The sequence below is a fragment of the Populus trichocarpa genome, chromosome 11 (assembly GCF_000002775.5).
Source record: "Populus trichocarpa isolate Nisqually-1 chromosome 11, P.trichocarpa_v4.1, whole genome shotgun sequence".
Classification (NCBI taxonomy): domain Eukaryota; kingdom Viridiplantae; phylum Streptophyta; class Magnoliopsida; order Malpighiales; family Salicaceae; genus Populus; species Populus trichocarpa.
The window spans coordinates 15428575-15447456 of record NC_037295.2 but is presented as its reverse complement, the minus strand read 5'-3'; the positions used below and the strand labels follow the sequence as shown (position 1 = coordinate 15447456).

Below are 18882 nucleotides of genomic sequence, written 5' to 3'. Positions count from 1 at the left end.
ATAGAATTGTTGTTATATTCTAAATAATGATTAAAAAGCCTTTAAAATAAAATAAAAAATAATTCAAAACATAAAACCCTAGCTACCAACCTTTACCATACTGATCGTCAAAAACACCAACTCCGACCAACAGTTTCCCTCTCATCTGCCTCTCTCTTTTCTATCTCTCTCGCAATCATCATGCAATTCACTAGACTCCACCATACTCGCTGCCAAAAACACCAATACAAACCAACAACTTCCCTTTTATCTCTCTCTAGTTTTTTGCTTTGTAAAACAGGATCAAGGTCCTTGATCTTAAATCAACAAACCAGATCAGGTCAGATCAGGCCAGGTTTTATAAGAATGATTCCAATGAGTTTTCTTTCTGAAGTGTTGGAAATTGATTAAATCAAGCCCGGTACTTTTAATTCATATGTGACCCCGTATCAAAAGTTTATGGGTTGATAAGTCCAAAGTTGAAGTACAAGGGCTGGTTTAATTAATTTCCAAAACTTGGGTGTCCATAGGATGAGTCTACTCTACCCCATGCTATTCTCATGAAAACAGGTTTCGATTTCTCATCCTCCAACTTTTTTTAATAATGTGTTAACAATTGAATTTTTTTAGATCTTTTCGAACGCTCTCCTTTATTGGGGGACCTTTTTCTTTAGAGGTTTGTCCTCTTTGAAAAAAACAAATTGAAAAACCTCCACTATGAGTCATAGTTTTCACTTTTCGGGGATGAATGCTGGTTTGCTGTCTGTACTCTATAGGGCCCACAAAAGAAGAAGGTATAACAGTGATCAACTTTGCGAAGACAAATGGTGGTGGTGGACCGGTGGTGGTGTCAAGTGCAAATTTAGAAACTTCAATTTCAAGGGTCAAATATCAATTGTCAGGAGAAAAAGGGCACGGGTTTAATATTTGTGGAAATGTACCCCTTGATGTTATAAAGAAGCAGCCTACCAAGCATTTGATAAAAAAAAAAAAAAAAAAAAACCGAATTCCATCCCAACAAGCTACGTTCCAGATGTGGAAGCTCGGACAATAGAGTAAGAATTGAGGGAAGGACAGTGTCTTCCAGATATGGAAATGGAAGATTGGATAGAGAGTATGAGAGGGGGGGAGTTGGTGGTTATTGATGAAGCTGGTAGATCAACAGTTTCTCAAGGGCAAGGAGGAGATCTTTTAGACACAGAAAATTTGACAGAGAGCATAACTGTAGAAGGGTATATGCTTATCAACCAAGGTAGAGTTTCGTCGGAAGGGCAAGAGACAGATGTTTCAGATGTGGGAGTGGAGGATTTGACGGATGGCTTCATTATGGTTGCCGACGAAAGTAGGGTTTCTGAAGGGCTTGATACACATAAAGCTAAAGGAGAAGCATTACTGACAACAGAGCTGGCAGGTCAGGGTTTTGACAAAAATAGGGAGATGATCTGGTCTTGGTTGATGAAGGATGAAGTCTCAAGTATTGGCATTTATGGGATGGGCGGTGTTGGTAAATCATCATTGGCAACGCATATCCATAATCAGCTTCTACAAAGACCAACTTCTTTCAAGCATGTGTTTTGGATTACTGTATCACAAGATTTTAGCATCAGTAAATTGCAGTATCTTATTGCCAAAGCTATTAATTTAAATCTTTCAAATGAAGATGATGAGAAGAAAAGAGCTGCCAAGTTGTATAAAGCATTAGTTGCAAAGGGAAAATCTGTTCTCATTCTAGATGATTTGTGGAATCATTTTCATCTAGAAAAGGTGGGCATACCTGTTGAAGTGAACATGTGCAAGCTGATTCTCACAACTCGATCATTGGAAGTTTGCAGGCGGATGGGTTGCCAAGAGAGAATCAAAGTAGAGCTTCTTACTAAGGAAGAAGCTTGGACTTTGTTCAAGGAGAAACTTGGGCATGATGCTGCACTCTCTCCTGAAGTTGAACAGATGGCAAAATTGGTTGCAGCTGAATGTGCTTGTCTGCCACTTGGGATTATAACAATGGCAGGAAGCATGAGGGGAGTGGATGACTTGTATGAGTGGAGGAATGCGTTGACAGAATTGAAACAATCAGAAGTTAGGCCACATGACATGGAACCTGAGGTATTCCATATTTTGAGATTTAGTTACATGCGCTTGAATGACTCAGCATTGCAACAGTGCCTCTTATACTGTGCATTCTTTCCAGAGGGTTTCACTATGGATAGAGAGGACCTGATAGGGTATTTGATTGATGAGGGGATAATTCAACCAATGAAGAGCAGGCAGGCAGAATTTGATAAAGGTCAGGCTATGCTTAACAATCTTGAAAATGCCTGCTTATTGCAAAGTTATATAAGAAAAGAAAACTACAGATGTTTCAAGATGCATGACTTGATTCGAGATATGGCTCTCCAGAAACTCAGAGAGAACTCCCCAATCATGGTTGAAGTTAGGGAGCGACTAAAAGAATTACCAGGCAAGGATGAGTGGAAAGAGGATCTTGTGAGAGTTTCGTTAATGGAAAATCGCCTCAAGGAAATTCCCTCTAGTTGTTCACCAATGTGTCCCAAACTTTCAACATTATTTCTAAACTCAAATATCGAGCTAGAAATGATTGCAGATTCCTTTTTCAAGCATTTGCAAGGGCTCAAGGTTCTTAATCTATCAAGTACTGCTATCCCGAAATTGCCAGGTTCCTTTTCTGATCTAGTGAATCTCACTGCATTATATCTCAGAAGGTGTGAGAAGCTGAGGCATATACCATCATTAGCAAAGCTTAGGGAGTTGAGGAAATTGGATCTCCGCTATACTGCACTTGAAGAACTGCCTCAAGGCATGGAAATGCTGTCCAATCTCAGGTATCGACAGTGAAATACATGGATGAAAATTCATTGAATCTGAAATAGCTTGTGTGAGAAAGGATAAAATGACTGACATCATTTGGATAATATGCTGACACCATCTCAGGTATCTTAATCTTCATGGAAACAATCTGAAGGAGTTGCCTGCTGGTATATTGCCTAACCTCTCCTGTCTAAAATTCCTCAGCATTAACCGGGAAATGGGCTTTTTCAAGACCGAAAGAGTAGAGGAAATGGCATGTTTGAAGAGCTTGGAAACTTTGAGATACCAATTCTGTGATCTTTCTGACTTCAAGAAGTACCTCAAATCTCCAGATGTGAGCCAACCTCTAATCACATATTTCTTCCTAATAGGACAACTAGGCGTGGATCCAACCATGGATTATTTACTTTATATGACACCAGAGGAAGTCTTTTACAAGGAAGTTTTGCTGAATAATTGCAATATCGGTGAAAAAGGAAGGTTCCTTGAGCTCCCAGAAGATGTTTCAGCTTTGTCAATTGGAAGATGCCATGATGCAAGAAGCTTATGTGATGTTTCTCCATTTAAACATGCACCTTCACTAAAGTCCTTCGTGATGTGGGAGTGTGACAGGATAGAGTGCTTAGTTTCAAAGTCAGAATCCTCCCCAGAAATATTTGAAAGACTTGAGTCTCTATACCTTAAAACTTTGAAGAACTTCTTTGTCCTCATTACAAGAGAAGGATCTGCTACACCGCCACTGCAATCTAATTCTACCTTTGCCCATCTTAAATCCTTGACAATAGGTGCATGTCCAAGCATGAAGAATCTGTTCTCCCTTGACTTGTTGCCAAATCTCAAAAACTTGGAAGTGATTGAAGTTGATGACTGTCACAAAATGGAGGAGATAATAGCTATAGAGGAGGAAGAAGAAGGCACTATGGTTAAAGATAGCAATAGAAGCAGCAACCGCAACACAGTTACCAATCTCTCAAAATTAAGGGCTTTGAAATTAAGCAACTTACCGGAGCTGAAGAGCATTTTCCATGGGGTAGTTATCTGTGGCTCTCTACAAGAGATTCTTGTGGTCAACTGCCCAGAGCTTAAGAGGATTCCCCTCTTTGATCCGGTCCTTGGCATTGGCCAAATACCTCTTCGAAGAATCCAAGCATATCCGAAAGAGTGGTGGGAACGAGTGGAGTGGGGCAATTCCAACAGCAAGAATGTCCTTCAGCCCCTCTGTGTGTTACAGGAGGCTTTGTATTATTAGTGGGAGAAGAAGGCCGGCAGTTGAACCACATTCATGGCATGGCCCTCATTCTGTATCTTGTATCCTTCTAATTCATATCTCTAGATATCTTCCTCCTCATCTGTCTCATTTCAGTCTCAACATTGTTAGTACGTCCAAGTGTCAACCTTCCACTGGTTTTTCCATTTTATCATTCCTCACTCCCACTTGCGCCATTTTTTTATCGCAGGTCTAGAGAGATTTGAGAAGCAACCAAGCTCACTCCCCTGGAATGATCACCAGAAACCTAAAGAATTGAAGTTTGGGGAGAACGTGCAAATAAAATTGGGAAGAGATGCATGCAGCGTTAAAGAAATTAAAGCAATACTAAAGGACAATCGGCCAAGTGTGGAGAAGGAACAAAGCCTCCGGAGAAAGTAAAGTGAAGGCATCAAGTGATCATTCTAGGAACTGAAAAAAAAAAAAAAATCCTTAAGTTTTGGCTGTAAAACTAAAATTGCTTGGATGAAAGGCCAAATAAGTTTCCCTTGCTAGCTGTCTTGCTTATCTCTGTAATTTCAGCAACTATCATGGCTGGTAACAAATTATTATTTTTTTTTTTGACACACTTCACAATGCTGCCCTTGTAAAAAAGTGCTCCTTACGTAGAGCAGATTGGGGAAAGTGCTGATTTCATAGAGTCAATTGGAGGGTTTGTAAACCATGTATACTTGAGTGTCAGGATGGGAAAAGCGTCTTTAGCTCAACTGGGTTGGAGAACACCCACGGCAAGGATATGATATGGATGAGACAGAAGTCTGCTTTGACGCACGGATAGTTAATTCCAGAACTGGAAGTGAAGCTGCAAAGAGCTTCTCACGAATGGCAAGGGATCAACAAAAGGATGGAAGAAGCCATTATCTCCATCTAGAAGTCAACAACAGTATTTGTCACTTATTATTCGTGTATTGTCCTCTGTTCGAAAGACTAAAAAATGACGATTGTTTCGAAGATAAAGCAATATCTGCAAAACCTCCATATCAGTCGTGTAAATTCAATGTATCCTGGAAAATTAAAAAAAATTGTCATTAATATAGTTTTATCAAAAAGAAAAAAGGGAGAATGAACGAGAAATAAAAAGTTGACTCTGTCAGGCTTTGATTTGCATGGTGTACGTGAATACGAAGTTCCACTATACAAAAGCAAGGACTTTACATAGCAAACGGCACTACTAAGAAAAAAAGAAGCCTAACCCTATCAAAATTCACTCCGACTCAACTAACTGTTCTTGATTCTCGAACTTTCGGGAACTTACAAATTTACAGGTTTCAGGGTAAGCAAAACTGGATGCTTAACATATTACCGTGTTTGTAATTTGATTGAATTGAAATGGCTATCCGACCATTTCCAGAATAACTGGAATGCATCAACTAATAACAATCAAGGCGGAATGCAGAAGGAGGAGCTGAGAGCTGGAGGCATGACACAAACCAGATGGGGCCCAGGAGGATTGCAGCTTATATTTGACTCATCAACATCTGGTAGCCCAAGTTGAGGAGGGCGGACATAACCAGCTACCAACGGCACACATAATACTGAGATGACTATTCTTGAACCTGTCCAATATAAAGGAAACGGGAAAAGGGAACCTGTAAGCCACTACATATTTCATCTAACAAAAATTGATGACAGAACTGAAGTAGTTTAGGAACCTTGGATTGTTGAGAGAGTAACATGTCCGCGCTTTCTCCCAGCAAGCATCCAATTTTCAGAATTTGCACTGACTTCATACAGCACCTCACCCTGTTGCACAAATAGCAGAGAGTATTTATGAATTCATTGCATGGAACAACATGATTTACATCATCTAACTGATATACACAAAGGTGAGAATTGCAAGGTTCCTATGTTCTGCCTCACATTCTCTCGAGATTTTAACATCTCAAGTCTGACATCAGGAGTCCCCGGAAAACAAAGGTCAGCAGTGATATCATCAAAGTTTGAATTCATTACACTAAACTTTGAGCTGATTGCAGAGAAAAAAAAAAAAAAAAAAGAATTGGCAACAAACAGTAGAATCATATGTTCTAGCCATTTTAAAATTTTTGCATCACAGATGAGTGAGCAAAAAAGGGGGGAAAAAGTAAAAGAAAAAAAGAGCAGGCAAACAGAAATTCATCTCAAATAAGAGAAACAGCAATGCTTTGTGAATGAAAGTTTTTTAATTGCAAAAATTCAAAACTGAGAATATAAAATCCATTGGCTTTTCTTTCCCAGTTTCAGAAAGAAGGGATGTCAAAAGGAGGCGAGAAAACCAAAAATAAAAATCACAGTACTAACAAGGGTTCGAGATATATGCAACTTGTACCAAATATATAAATAAATAAATAAATACTGCAACTTTTGTTTGAAAAATATATAAGCAATTTAGGGCAACAAATCACATCCAATTCAACAATGACCATGCCAATGCTCTTTTTCCTCTCAGTTCAGGGAAAGGAACAGGTAATATACCACTCCAACTGAAATGACTAAAGCAAATACACTGAGATAACAGAACAATGAATTTGCTTAGTCCTGTGATGCATTAGCAATAAGCACTTGCGGGTAAAACCAGTGCTAATATTAACACTAATACCATGACTAATACTTGCACTAAAAAGAACAAAAGTAACAAGTATATAATAATCACGACAATAACACCTATGTGAGAAAATGTTGTTGTAACTTCATGATAGTTGCAGGAACTTCTTATTTTAAATTTCCATCAAGACTTACATTGTGTTCAGAAATTCCATTGTCCTCCAGGCCCTTCAATCTTTCAACTCTCCACTGCATGGTGATGAGTTGTCCAACTCTGAGGCCAGTTGAAGGAAGAGGAAGAAAACCAACAGCCAGGCATGGGTCAAGCACTGGTCTCTGCAGTACAATAGCACTCTTGAATAGCAAGTCCTGCCTGGCATCCTCAGGTTCAATGCCATCCACGGAAACAGGAGGATGTGCTCCGTTTGTTCGCTCACCATAAATTCCATATCGGATATTTAGTATGCTCTCTGTCTGCAGTGCTTCCACTTCATCTGTAATCCAAGAGAATTTTTAAGACATGATGCACTGAAAATACAAAAAAGCAACCGATGAAAGTATGCAGTGTGCACATAACGTGTATCAACAAGAGCCAAATGTAGGAAGGGAAAATTAAAACTTCAATTGAAACCAAGAAGTACAACATTATCCTGACTAAACCACAGCTAGGGGATACAAACAATTCAAATGTTCAATCTTGACATCAAATCATTCAGGGCTCCATGACAAGAGCCCTGAACAGCTTTACCCCTGAACAGAAGAAATTAAAAGGTTCATAAGAGTGTACCAGAGGCGGAATCATTAGAACAAGTTGACTACCTTTCTTTCTCAAAATAAGAAACAAGGAGAAAAAGCAAGGTGGGAAAGAATATAGAATGACTAAAAACATTTGTGTTTGCTTTTCAGAAAACAATTTTCCAATTTCCATATCTGCTTTTCATCTTTGTTCTAAAATAATTCCTCCAAAGAAAACTAAAAATTGCGTCCACAAATTAATAGCTCTTGAAATTGAAAACAAGGGCCTTCTTTGGATTGTCCTTAAAAGGATAAATGGTCAAGAGATTAACTAACTGACGAACCAAACAAGGCGCTAATTTCCTAAAGTGGAGAATTTGGAAACTTACAGTATTTTTCAATCTTCCTAGAAAATTGAAAACACGCATTTCCGATAAACAATAATCAGTAAACATGATTTCTCTGTTTTCTAGAAAACAGGAAAATTCTCCATGAGTAAATATGACTAAGCAAGACACTCTCCTAGGCCCCGTTTGTTTGCTGGAAAGTAGTTTTCTTTTGAAAAGTGAATTCCGGGAAAGTGAATTATTTTCTGATGTTTGGTAGTGTAATGAAAAATAAGTTGGAAAACACTTTCCAGTGTTTGATTATGTCATGGAAAATAAGCTGAAAAATAACTTATTAATGTTTTATTTTTCTCAAGTTTATTAAAATAATGAGGAACAAATCTTACAAATTAAAAAGTTGAATGAGAATGAAATTGAAAAAAAATATAATTTCATAAATTATCTCAAATAAAATAAATAATAATCAAAATAATAGAGATCAAATAAAAAAAATAAAAGATGAAGAAATTAAAATAATAATAATCAACATTTCATAAATTATTTCAAATAAAATAAGTAACAATCAAAAGAATGAGGACCAAATTTGATATATTAAAAATTTCAATAAAAAAATGATAAGGAAAAAGCAAATAACAATTATAAAAATGAGGACCAAAGTTAATATAAAAACTAAATTTTAAGAGATGAAATTGAAAAATAAATATTTAAAACAAAATATATATGGCAATCAAAAGTTTGAGGATCAAATTTGATATAATCAGCAAATAATATGACATTTCTAAATTTTTCACAACTTCCGGAAAGTGTTTTCCACCCAAATTTTCCAGGAAAACACTTTCCTGGAAACCAAGCCAAATTTTCCTTTGACTGGAAAGTGTTTTCCGTTGACCAACTTTTCTAATGGCAAACAAACAAAAGAAAGTTTGGAAAGTGGTTTCCTGGAAAGTGAATTCCGGGAAACAAACATAGCACTAATGACATTAAAAGCTCAATGCACAGTTTCAACATAATAGCATGCTTTGTGAATGAATGAGGTGTATGTTTGACTAAGGACCAGCTATGAGTACAAGAAATTCTTTTTAAATACAATAAAAAGATCTATACCTTTGTCAATTACTTTTCCCAAGCGAATACTGAACATGATTCCTGCTCTAGAGGTTGGAGAAATCATGAGCGGGAAGAAGCTTGAAGTTGGTCTTCCAGTTCCTTGTCCAGTATGAATAAATCCATCTTGAAGCTCAAGCCAAGCATCATATATGGTCAACGTAGCCTTCACTTGGGAATGCAGTATCACCTGGAAGCAACACAAACTATTCTGAAATTCAAATGAAATTGAAAAGGAACATAATAAATATAATTTGTGATATTTATAATTCTATCATAGCATGAAATAAGAACTGGCTAAGATGGTCTCCCTCAAAATGTCAACAGTTTGAGAATGCATCAGTTTGGTGGGTAACAAACATCCCAGCTTAACATATTTGCAGCATACCTGCAACAGCAGAGTACCATCATTACACTTGTCTGCAACACGTGTGCTCACATGGAAAGGATCAGTGAAATGTACTGCTACAGTTCTGCAGATCAAGGCAATATGATTTTTCATGTTTGGATGATTAAATAACATATTTTATACTTTTTATAGGTGAGGGAATGAGAAAAACAAAAACATAAAATAACATATTATCAGCAGTATAATCAGGGAAGTGATGGACAATGACAATGCCTTTCAAATATCTGGTTGTGGGATACTCCAAATTCAAGTTTCAAAGCAATTGTCCTCATGCCATCTAGATTGCTTTGTTTCTGAGGGGTGACTGCCACAAAAGGAAATATATTACAAGACAGGAACATCATCGGATACAACAGAAAGTATACATGCAAAAATTTATAGACTCAACAAAAAGCTGAAAATCATTATTATCACCTGAGGATGACCCTCTAGGAAGCCTGTCACTGATTGCACGAACAGGAATCCAGAGAACAGAATTTACATCACTTGCCCAAGCAGGAAACTCTATTCTACCATCTTGAAGTTTTAACTGCTGAAATTCTTTTTTAGAAGCTGAAGAACAATCCTTTTGTGTGCCATTAGAGTTTGTCATTTCAGCACTGCTCTGTGATATATTGACACGGGTCTCCATCTCAATGACATGCGACTCTTCAATATTCAGACCTGGACCAGTATCAATATACAAGACAGCACCTTTGAGAGAGTAGTCAATAGGCCGTACTATAACCCCAACCCACTGAGTTTCATTTATCAGTAAAGCAGATGAAATAGCTGCAGCAAGATCAACTAGTGGTCTTGGTTTGAAAACCTAAGAAAGAAGGGCTTTATTAGATAAGCAATACAATGCACCTATTTAACCAAATGGAATGACCAGAACACATGGTCCTTGTATGAAACACAAAACCAATACCTTGAGTATAGGTCTAGTGGGTTTTTCATAACTCATGAAATCATCACTGTCCGCTGGGCCAACCTTTGAAAAACTATGAGATCTAAATCTCAACTGACCAATCTGCCCAGTAAGAACCCCCAAGACATAGGAACCTGGTTTTTGAGGAGGTAAAGCAAGGGTAATGGTATTCCTACCAGGCTTCAGTATGGTGGCAGTAGAGCTCCTTAATGCCTGAAATGTGAGAAAGTTTCTTGAGTTGTGAAGAATTCTGTACATATCATATCTGCTCTATAGAATCAATTAACAACTATCAATGTCCAAGAAAATTGTACCTTAGCACCCTCGTCAGCATTAAATGTAGCAGTCAAAGTGAGGTTAAGTGAATCAAGAGTTATATCATCAGGAAAGCCACTCCAAACAGTTACAGAGAGAATACCAGGATCCCCATCACATAACTCCAAGGGAGGTCCAGGATTTCCAGAAAACGTAATCAGTGATGAAACATCCAAGGGCACAGGGTCCTTCATCTCACTGTGTGCAAGACGAAGAACCTCGGCCTGAAATGCTTGGCGCTCCTTTGTTGAGAATAAACCTTTATCTAAAGACAGCAATCTCACGCAAGATGCTAAATAGCCAGCTTGATCATTTAGCATCTTCTGGCACTCAGCTAAATTGGGAAGGACATCAGCCAATAATTCCTGCCATCCTTCGCCAGCATAAAGGGCACAAACTTTCTCATAAGACTTTGCAGCTAGATCAAAATTTCCATGCCCAAAGCAAACAGCTGCTATTTCACCATCGAGAACAACTCCATGCCTTTTCCACCAGGAATGATGGTAATTGTCAGCAGCACCTTTGGTTAGCTCGAGATACTTTTGCTGCCATGACAAGAACATAAAATTGGTGAAATGAGGGAGGGGGGGTAATGAACTAGCACGTTCACCACTAAGCACTAAAATCCACAACCTACCAAACTATAACGTTGAACTGATCTCTTTCAGAATTACCAACTGTTCAATTCTATTAAGAATATGAAAAATCAGTTGAAACTTTTGGCATTCTATTAGCACTGAAAATAACTTAATCTAGCAATAATCTTCCATCACTCATGCATCTTTTTAACAATATAGCTATGGCTCACCATTGAACACAAAGTTTCCAGGCATTGACTGACAATATCTTGTCAGAAGTAGGCAGTTCACAGAATTCCAATATTTAACAACAACAATGCCATGGGTTAGAAGGTTTTGCATTTAATCAAAGCACAAAACTAAAATGAATGAATATACAGAAATGAAGAGAACTTGAAGCAAAAGCACATGGTTTGCTGTGGCAAGGTCTCTGTCTACAATGGCAATTCTTTCTTTGGCTTCTTTTAGTTAAGATTTCAATTAACAGTTGGTACTTGATCCTTTGCAGGATGATCAAGCAGTCTAAACAATACTCTTTTAGAAAAGTAATTTCAAATAACCAGCAAGATTTTGCAGATTAGTTCTGCAAATAGACATTCTGGGAATTGGGTTGATGATATGCTAAGCACTTTTGCAAAAGATTTTAGTTTCCATTGTGATGAGATTAGCTTAGTGCAGATATGTGCATGTTCTATGGAAAGAAAGAGACAGAAGAAAGCCCAGGTAATGCAGCTCTGATTGCACAAGTCATTATTCAGTGCAGCTCAGGCCTTTTCAAATGAACATTCTCCAGCAAGCTGTTGTCGATCCTAGATATAGTTGTGCCAGATGAACTTCAGCAACTCTGTTAATCATTAGTTGCTCTAGAGTTTTTTTCTATTGTTTTGTTTGCTTCGTAGTAGGGTGAGCTCCTACGTAGTTCCTTTCAATTAAAGAAAATTTTCATTCACAAAAAAAAATAAAAAAATTGCATGTCTGTGTCAATGTTGGATTAAATAGATACCTCAAACTCCTCTACAGATGACAAAGCTTTCCAAAGATCTGCATCAGAAATTGTATGCTTCAGAGCATGTTCGGCAGCAACATAAATCTCTGCAAGTCTCATAGGTCGATCTACTGAACCATCAAAAGTTCCGGGTGAAGAATTAGTCCGCGACATAGAAATCGCATTCATTTTCTTTAATAGGGGGGTCCTTGATGAAGCATCTGAAGCTGATCTGTATTTATGTATCAATTAGATAAACAATCAAATTGGCATGCACCAAAAAAAGAAATGATGAAAGATTATGAGATATCAATAAAAAAATTTGCTTCTTGGAGAACCCATAGTACTATATTGCCTCAATTCCCAAGTCCATTACCCATCAATCAAGGTTGGGCGGCCATCAAACATCTCAAACACATTCCCAGCAGAAAGGGAAGCCCTTCGCCGATTAGCCTCTCGCAGAAGTACAGAAGGTTCAAGAGGCAGTGGCTTCCTCTGGATGCCAAAGTGTTTGATTTTAGGAGTAGCTTGAAGGATCACCTGTACAAAGATAAACATGGTCGTCAATTCTATCAGGGGAAACTTAAATAGCCATTTTTTGCATAACAGGTGAAAACTACAGCATAAAGAAATTGGACTAAAATGTTTAGCTACCAATTGGGTTTGGCTATCAATTGGGTTCACCATGTAGAGATACCATTAATTGCCTTTTCACTCATTTGTAAGAGTGTTATATCATCTAGAAGCAACAAACTTCGTGATAGTCACCCTTAGTAATTAGCAGAAGAGGTAAACAATGTATGAAATAGAAGAAAACTACAGTAATAACACAATCCTACAGTAAGAGAACAAACAAACAAACAAATAAGAGAAATATATACCAATGCCCTTCTGTTGGTTCAAATTTGGACACGGCATCCTAAAGCGTACCTTTTCCTTCTCAAGAACCTCAGGGGAAGCATCAGGTGGAACCGATGGCCAAACCAGAGGCTTGGGCCAAGGTAGCATGCTGAGTAAGGCACTGTAAAAAATAAAAGAAAATAATTTAAAAGATACACAAAACATGAATGCGATTAAATAGCTCAATTATAACTTTTTGACACTGGAAAAATTTACTTTCTAGTTACAGGACCAAGTGGAATATAAACAAGAGGTGACAAGTAGATTTGCACTTTATAATTCGATTTTTCACCTGTTGACAGGACTTCTTTCTATATCTGCTCCATATCCGATCAAATAGGCCAGCCTCATGAACTGCAACAGTCATAATTGCATTTCATAAAACCCCTTTCTGTAGCAAAATTTGAAGTAACAAAAGAACACAACTGTCGTGCACAATAGTCTTAGTACCAAGTCTCTGGCACAAAAAAAAAAATCTTCTTTTTTTTCAAATGTCATTCTTGCTTTGACAAAAGAGAATAGGTTCATACAGGAAAAAAATATTGAAAAGGTAAAGGATGCAGCACCATTTGCTGCTTAGAAAATGGAGCCAAAAGAAGAAAGTTTTTTACCTTAACTCGACATAAAGAATAAAGATCACCCTTGAGGCGGTAGAACTCCTTTTCTATGTCAGGTGCCACAAGTCCATCGTAATTAGGAGCAGTAGCATTGATTATAGCCAAGCAAGCAGTTATTACCCAAACTTCTCGCATACAAAAAGGTAGCATATTCTAAGAGGAGTGCCAATAAGAGAGGGAAAAGAGAGATCAGAAATAAAATCCTCTGAACTATGGTAAAAAAACCCAGCAATGCAACTACTTAATGAAACAACCATCATATACCTCATGCAATGTGAGGGCCTTTGAGAAGCCAATTATAAATGAATGACCCCTTGATGCAACCTCAAAGGGACGATTCAGCTTGAATAAAAGCTGCAAGTCCAACAGAATAATTAGATTAAAGCAAAAATCCCAGGAATTGAACTGGATTCCTTGAAGAGTAATGTATAATGGCGAAAAACTCTTGTGAACTTTTGGTGTGAGAACACTATAGCATGCAATATTCAAACAAATGGCTACAAAACTGATTCTTGTGACACAAATCAACCAAAACTCCACACAGAACAGAGGCCGTCTGTGCACGTGCTCGTGTAAGCATGTTCACAAAGTGTGCAAGCACATATAAAGGTCATGTGAGCACACATACAAACACACACAAAGGAGGGGCAGAACAATAGCATTTAAAAAATACAAGCACATATCCAAGATCCACTTAAACTGTTATTCAATTATGAATCATAAGGACAAAAATCAACTAATGAGCAATATTTAAATTAACTACTGAATCCTGAAAATTAATTATGAAAAAAGAAGTTCAAGGAAAGCAGTGGGGCATAGACAAACAGATCTGTGTGGTTGATAAAGCAAACAATCAGAAATATTTCTCTTTCATTCTGGAATTAACTGCATCATAGTACCATTTTAGTGGATTGAAATAATTCTCAGCTTTCCATACCTTTGATTGGTAAGCAAAGAGATACTGCCTAAATTCAAATTCTCTAAATGAATCATCTTGAACAATCTGCGTCAATGGCTTATTTTCAGGATTAAGCAGTGCTGCCCAATCATCACCATGGTCTACTCCTCCAAATTCTCTCTGTTTTCCAGGCATATTAACTGCATCAAATTTGTATAAATTATTGGTCCATTATTGCTCAGGAAGCATAAAATGTTCAGCTATTCATCAATGCTAAAAACACATACTCCTACAAGTATATAAACAATCATAAGTATGAAGAAAACTCAAAGCAGTGATCATGAGGGCTCAGAAAGCTCCAGTGTTGAATATTTCTTCAACACCTAAATGTAAAATACAAGAAGTTACAGTGCTTCTATCAAAGATTACAGAAATATTGCTATAATATTATCATTCATGCTCTGAATTTGTCAACAAGTACAAAAATTTAGACACGAAACAAAAACACAAATTAGGATAAAGGTTCAGGTTAGAAAACCCAGACATACATGACACAAAAGATTAAGTTATCAATTTGAAATCATGATGTGCAGAGAAAAGATCTATGACCATGTGATCAGTGCTAATTACAGTTTAATATATCATTCAAAATACAATAAGAATACACTAGTTTGATTTTTTACGAAACTTTCAACATGAAAAATATAGACATATATAGCAGTATCAGATTATTAAAAAGAATATCTCATCTACAAGAAATAAAGTAAGATTACTATTACAATATAATTTGAAAACAGTGAAGAATGACAAATGTTTTGAGTACTTGAACAAACAAGGAGGAAAATCATGCAAACAACAACAGCACAGGCACAGGCACAGGCACACACATGCTTACCTGTTTCCAAATAACAGAGTTCCAATTCATCATATTCACGTAGAGCATCTTCATAAAGATGAGCCATCTCAAACATAAAAGCCAAGCTTTCCTGAGAACAGAACATATATTTAGAGGTAGGAAGAATTGCTGGAATAACTGAAGAAATGTTATGCATGACTGAGGCACATGGCTACAAGGAACTAAAAGATTTCTTAGAGTTAAGCCTCCCCATGTATAGGGATCTTCTTAGGGATCAATACTGATATTTTGTGAACAAACAGAAATGATGGGCTACTATAAGACAATGTTTCATAGATATGCTTTTCCAAGATAAATAAAATATAAACAAGAAAGAAAAAATGGGCAACAGTTTAAATCCAAATCAGGCATTTCTGCTGGTAGCTATAACACCTTTATCAGATTATTGAAATAATTTGAGAAAAGGAACAACCTTCAATATAAAGAAATTACAGAAATTCCAGACTGGCATGAACCGCTGTTCAGTGAGCTTACGTATCTCATCCTCATAAAACTGTACACGCCTATCCAGTGTGTTTCTGACACACTCCATAATTTTCGATTCTAAATCATCCCAAAAAATTGCTTCAGGGCCATGAATATCATATTTGCAGCACCTGGATAATTCACATGTTCAAAAAACAGACAAAAAGGAAACCAGACCTTTTGTGAATAACACCAACCACCAAGACTAAAGCATTTCTGAAAAAGAGAACGAAAAAGAAGAAAATAGTGCAATATTGGAGCAAAGGTCAGTGTAGGCAATATTCAGCTAAAGAGAACTAGAGCAATGGTCAGTGTATAAACTAATTTAAGTTTTGGCCTTGCATTTCCAGTCATATAACCCAATTTACATCACTCATGTTGATGAACATGATACCAGCATTCACAATTGCTATTCAAGTAAACAATAATGCATGAATATATCAACACATCACAACTTTTTTCAATTCAAGGATAATAGCAGTCATATCTAAAAATCAAAACATCACAAATTTTCAAATGAAGCAAAAGTATATTGTTTTACCGGAATACTTAAAAAATTAAACAAAAAAAAATTCCAACAAATAATACCTCAAGAAAAGCTAAGAATGCACGACAAATCCAGATAACAAAATGCACCAGCTGAATCAAAATAAAAAAATAAAAATAGAACTCAAATATCAAAGTAAAATTAAAATGCGACCTACAGCTACATGCTTACCTCTCCCTTTTTTTCGAGCTGAAATCAACTTCAAGCTTAGCATAAACCTTTTTCGCCATTTTAACAGCATTATCATTACTCGGATGCGCTCTCGACACAAACACAATAAACCATTCCTTCTCGTCATTTTGCACAATTAACTTCAACCGCGGCTTAAGTATCGTTTTAAACTCATCAAGATCCTAATTAAAATAAAATAAAAACGCAAAATAAATCATTTTGAAATATATATATATATACACACACAAATAAAAAAATTTAGGTCAAATGGCGAGTTTAATTAAGCAAATACCTCACAAGTGACTAGAACAATAGTAGCGTACGGTTCGCGAAACCAAAACAAAGACTGTTCTTGAGGAAACCGGCTGCGGAGTCTTGAATCAGTAGTTAATATAAATTCGCAAGGAAAATTCTCTACGAGAACTGGATTTCGAGTCTTGTTATTTAAACTAGCTCTTTTAATTGGAACTCTCTCATCGAATCCTGATTTTATGTTCGGCCATAAATCACTCACATCTTCAACTGCCAAAAACATTACACTAAATAAATCAATCAAACAGAAAACAGAAAACTGATCAGGAAATGCGAATCATTATTTAGAGTTACCTGCAATGACGATGTGATCGCAGCTATTTTTGATAGTTTGAAATTGAGCGAGGTAGTTTGCCATCGTTGGATCTGTGGAATTTTTATTTTTTTTCTTATCCTTCAAAGGAGTCCATCAGATCGAAGAGAGAGAGAGAGAGAGGAAGTGAGCTTTGCTTGGTGTTATTTTCAGTCTAAAAGTACGTTTACTCTGGGAAGTTGGGGATGAATCACAGTCCCGGGATCTAGTGCTACGCGATTCATAAATCATAATGGTTGATGATTGGGATCTGACGCCTTGGCCGTTGGATTGCTCAACTGTCTTTTTTATGTGTGGGGTCATGATGGATGGTGTTTGGTGGTGGGAATTATGATGTCCGATCACGGGATATACTTTGATTATACATTATTAACAGTGTATTTATTTTTAGTTTTTGAAAAAATTTAAAATTTTTTTATTTTTTTATTTATTTTAAATTAATATTTTTTTAATGTTTTCAGATTATTTTAATATACTAATATAAAAATAATTTTTAAAAATAAAAAAAATATTATTTTAATATATTTTTAAATAAAAAATATTTTAAAAAATAACATTTCCTGCCTTACTTATTTTGTCATGCAATTTTGTCTCGGGTGTTGGAATTGGAATTGCTATATACAATGATTAAAATTGCTAGAGTGAAATATATATCTTGTCAATTATACATAATTTCTTAAATTTTATCCCAAAAAAAAACATTTCTTACGTTATTAAAATTCTATGAATGAAAAAAACACATCAGTTTATTTTTCAATTAGAAGTAGAATGTTAGATTTTTTTTTTTTCAAATTCAATTTTTTGTGCTCATAAAAAAACAACAGCAAACTAATTTTGTGATTGAGAAGTTATAACTATGGTTAACAGAGCTAAAACTCCTAAGACAATGTTTGGGAACGCGGCTGTGACTGCGTTCCCAAAAAATTTAATTTTTTTTTTTACTAAAATTTAATATGATTTATACGTTTTGGATCTTTTTGATGTGCTGATGTCAAAAATAATTTTTAAAAAATAAAAAAACATCATTGACATGCATTTTGACACGAAAAGTTATTTGAAAAGCACCCGCAACCACACTGTCAAACACGCTCTAAATAAATAATCCTTTTTTAGAGTGGGAGAATATAAAAATAAATAATAAGAAATTAACTCCCATTAATTTATTAAATATTGGGCATAACTTTGAACTTTAACCACAAATTGAGTAAATTATTAAAATCACAACCAAATTAGATTATTGTGGATTATTGGCTCGGGTTGTGCTGCAAGTTGAATTAATTTTTTTGATATAAAAAAATCAAAGTGTTACTAATATATTTTCTAATATAAAATAATTATGAACTCAAAATATGATGTATATTGAATGATATATCTTTTAAATATTGATATGGTGACATATTCGATCAACTCGCGCTAACTTGATAAATCTGTGACCCGAGTCATGAGATCGTAATAACCTATAGAAAAAAAATCAAAATAAATTATTAAGGTCAATTCATAATCAACCTAGTGTTTAAGGATGAAATTGAAAAAAAATATTAAATTAAAAGAAGGATTTTAAAAAACTACTCGAGTCAACCTGAATTAACCTTTAAAACCTGCAACTCAGGTCATGAGATCATGATAACCTTATAGAAAAAAAAATCAAAAAAAAATTACAAAACTCAATTTTCAATCAAGCCAATGTTGAATGATGAAATATAAAAAAAAATCAATTAAAAAAATGGATCCAAAAAAACAACTCAAGTCAACTCAAGCTATGATG

At 35.9% G+C, this 18882-nt stretch overlaps 2 protein-coding genes across 6 annotated transcripts; one reads left to right on the top strand and one right to left on the bottom strand.

The window, feature by feature from the left end:
• Positions 1-1068: 1068 nt before the first annotated feature.
• On the top strand, positions 1069-5258 carry LOC7460849 (probable disease resistance protein At4g27220). 3 transcript variants are annotated; one of them, XR_002976815.2, is made up of 3 exons: positions 1069-2819; positions 2929-4113; positions 4263-5258. XR_002976815.2 is itself a non-coding variant. In XM_024581446.2 (3 exons), exons 1-2 carry the CDS (start codon positions 1069-1071, stop codon positions 4052-4054), a joined length of 2877 nt encoding a protein of 958 aa, XP_024437214.2. In that variant the 3' UTR covers positions 4055-4090; positions 4263-5258. The 3 variants fall into 3 exon arrangements, 2 of the variants coding, with proteins under 2 accessions (XP_024437214.2, XP_002317519.2); XM_024581446.2 differs by having other exon boundaries at positions 2929-4090; XM_002317483.3 differs by having other exon boundaries at positions 2929-5258.
• LOC7460847 (trafficking protein particle complex II-specific subunit 130 homolog) lies at positions 5142-17299 on the bottom strand. 3 transcript variants are annotated; one of them, XM_002316887.4, is made up of 21 exons: positions 17099-17296; positions 16785-17014; positions 16493-16674; positions 15722-15905; positions 15289-15379; positions 14433-14593; positions 13760-13849; positions 13490-13648; positions 13171-13232; positions 12909-12999; positions 12355-12518; positions 11997-12210; positions 10415-10960; positions 10101-10313; positions 9605-9998; positions 9404-9494; positions 9170-9254; positions 8782-8971; positions 6791-7089; positions 5725-5815; positions 5142-5628 (listed from the first exon to the last, which is right to left on the bottom strand). In XM_002316887.4, the coding sequence occupies exons 1-21, from the start codon at positions 17160-17162 to the stop codon at positions 5453-5455; spliced, it is 3777 nt and encodes a 1258-aa protein (XP_002316923.4). In that variant the 5' UTR covers positions 17163-17296; the 3' UTR covers positions 5142-5452. The 3 variants fall into 3 exon arrangements, with proteins under 3 accessions (XP_002316923.4, XP_024437211.2, XP_024437212.2); XM_024581443.2 differs by lacking the exons at positions 15722-15905; positions 16785-17014; positions 17099-17296 and having other exon boundaries at positions 16493-16626; XM_024581444.2 differs by lacking the exons at positions 5142-5628; positions 5725-5815; positions 6791-7089 and having other exon boundaries at positions 8789-8987; positions 17099-17299.
• Between the last annotated feature and the right edge of the window lie 1583 nt (positions 17300-18882).

Coding starts and splice junctions, on each gene's coding strand:
- LOC7460849 (XM_024581446.2), top strand. CDS start 1,069: ATGGAAATGGAAGATTGGATAGAGAGTATGAGAGGGGGGGAGTTGGTG. Junction 2,820..2,928: donor GAAATGCTGTCCAATCTCAG/GTATCGACAGTG, acceptor ACACCATCTCAG/GTATCTTAATCTTCATGGAA.
- LOC7460847 (XM_002316887.4), bottom strand. CDS start 17,162: ATGGCAAACTACCTCGCTCAATTTCAAACTATCAAAAATAGCTGCGAT. Junction 12,519..12,908: donor AGGTTCTTGAGAAGGAAAAG/GTACGCTTTAGG, acceptor ATCTTTGTACAG/GTGATCCTTCAAGCTACTCC. Junction 10,961..11,996: donor CATCTGTAGAGGAGTTTGAG/GTATCTATTTAA, acceptor TTGTCATGGCAG/CAAAAGTATCTCGAGCTAAC.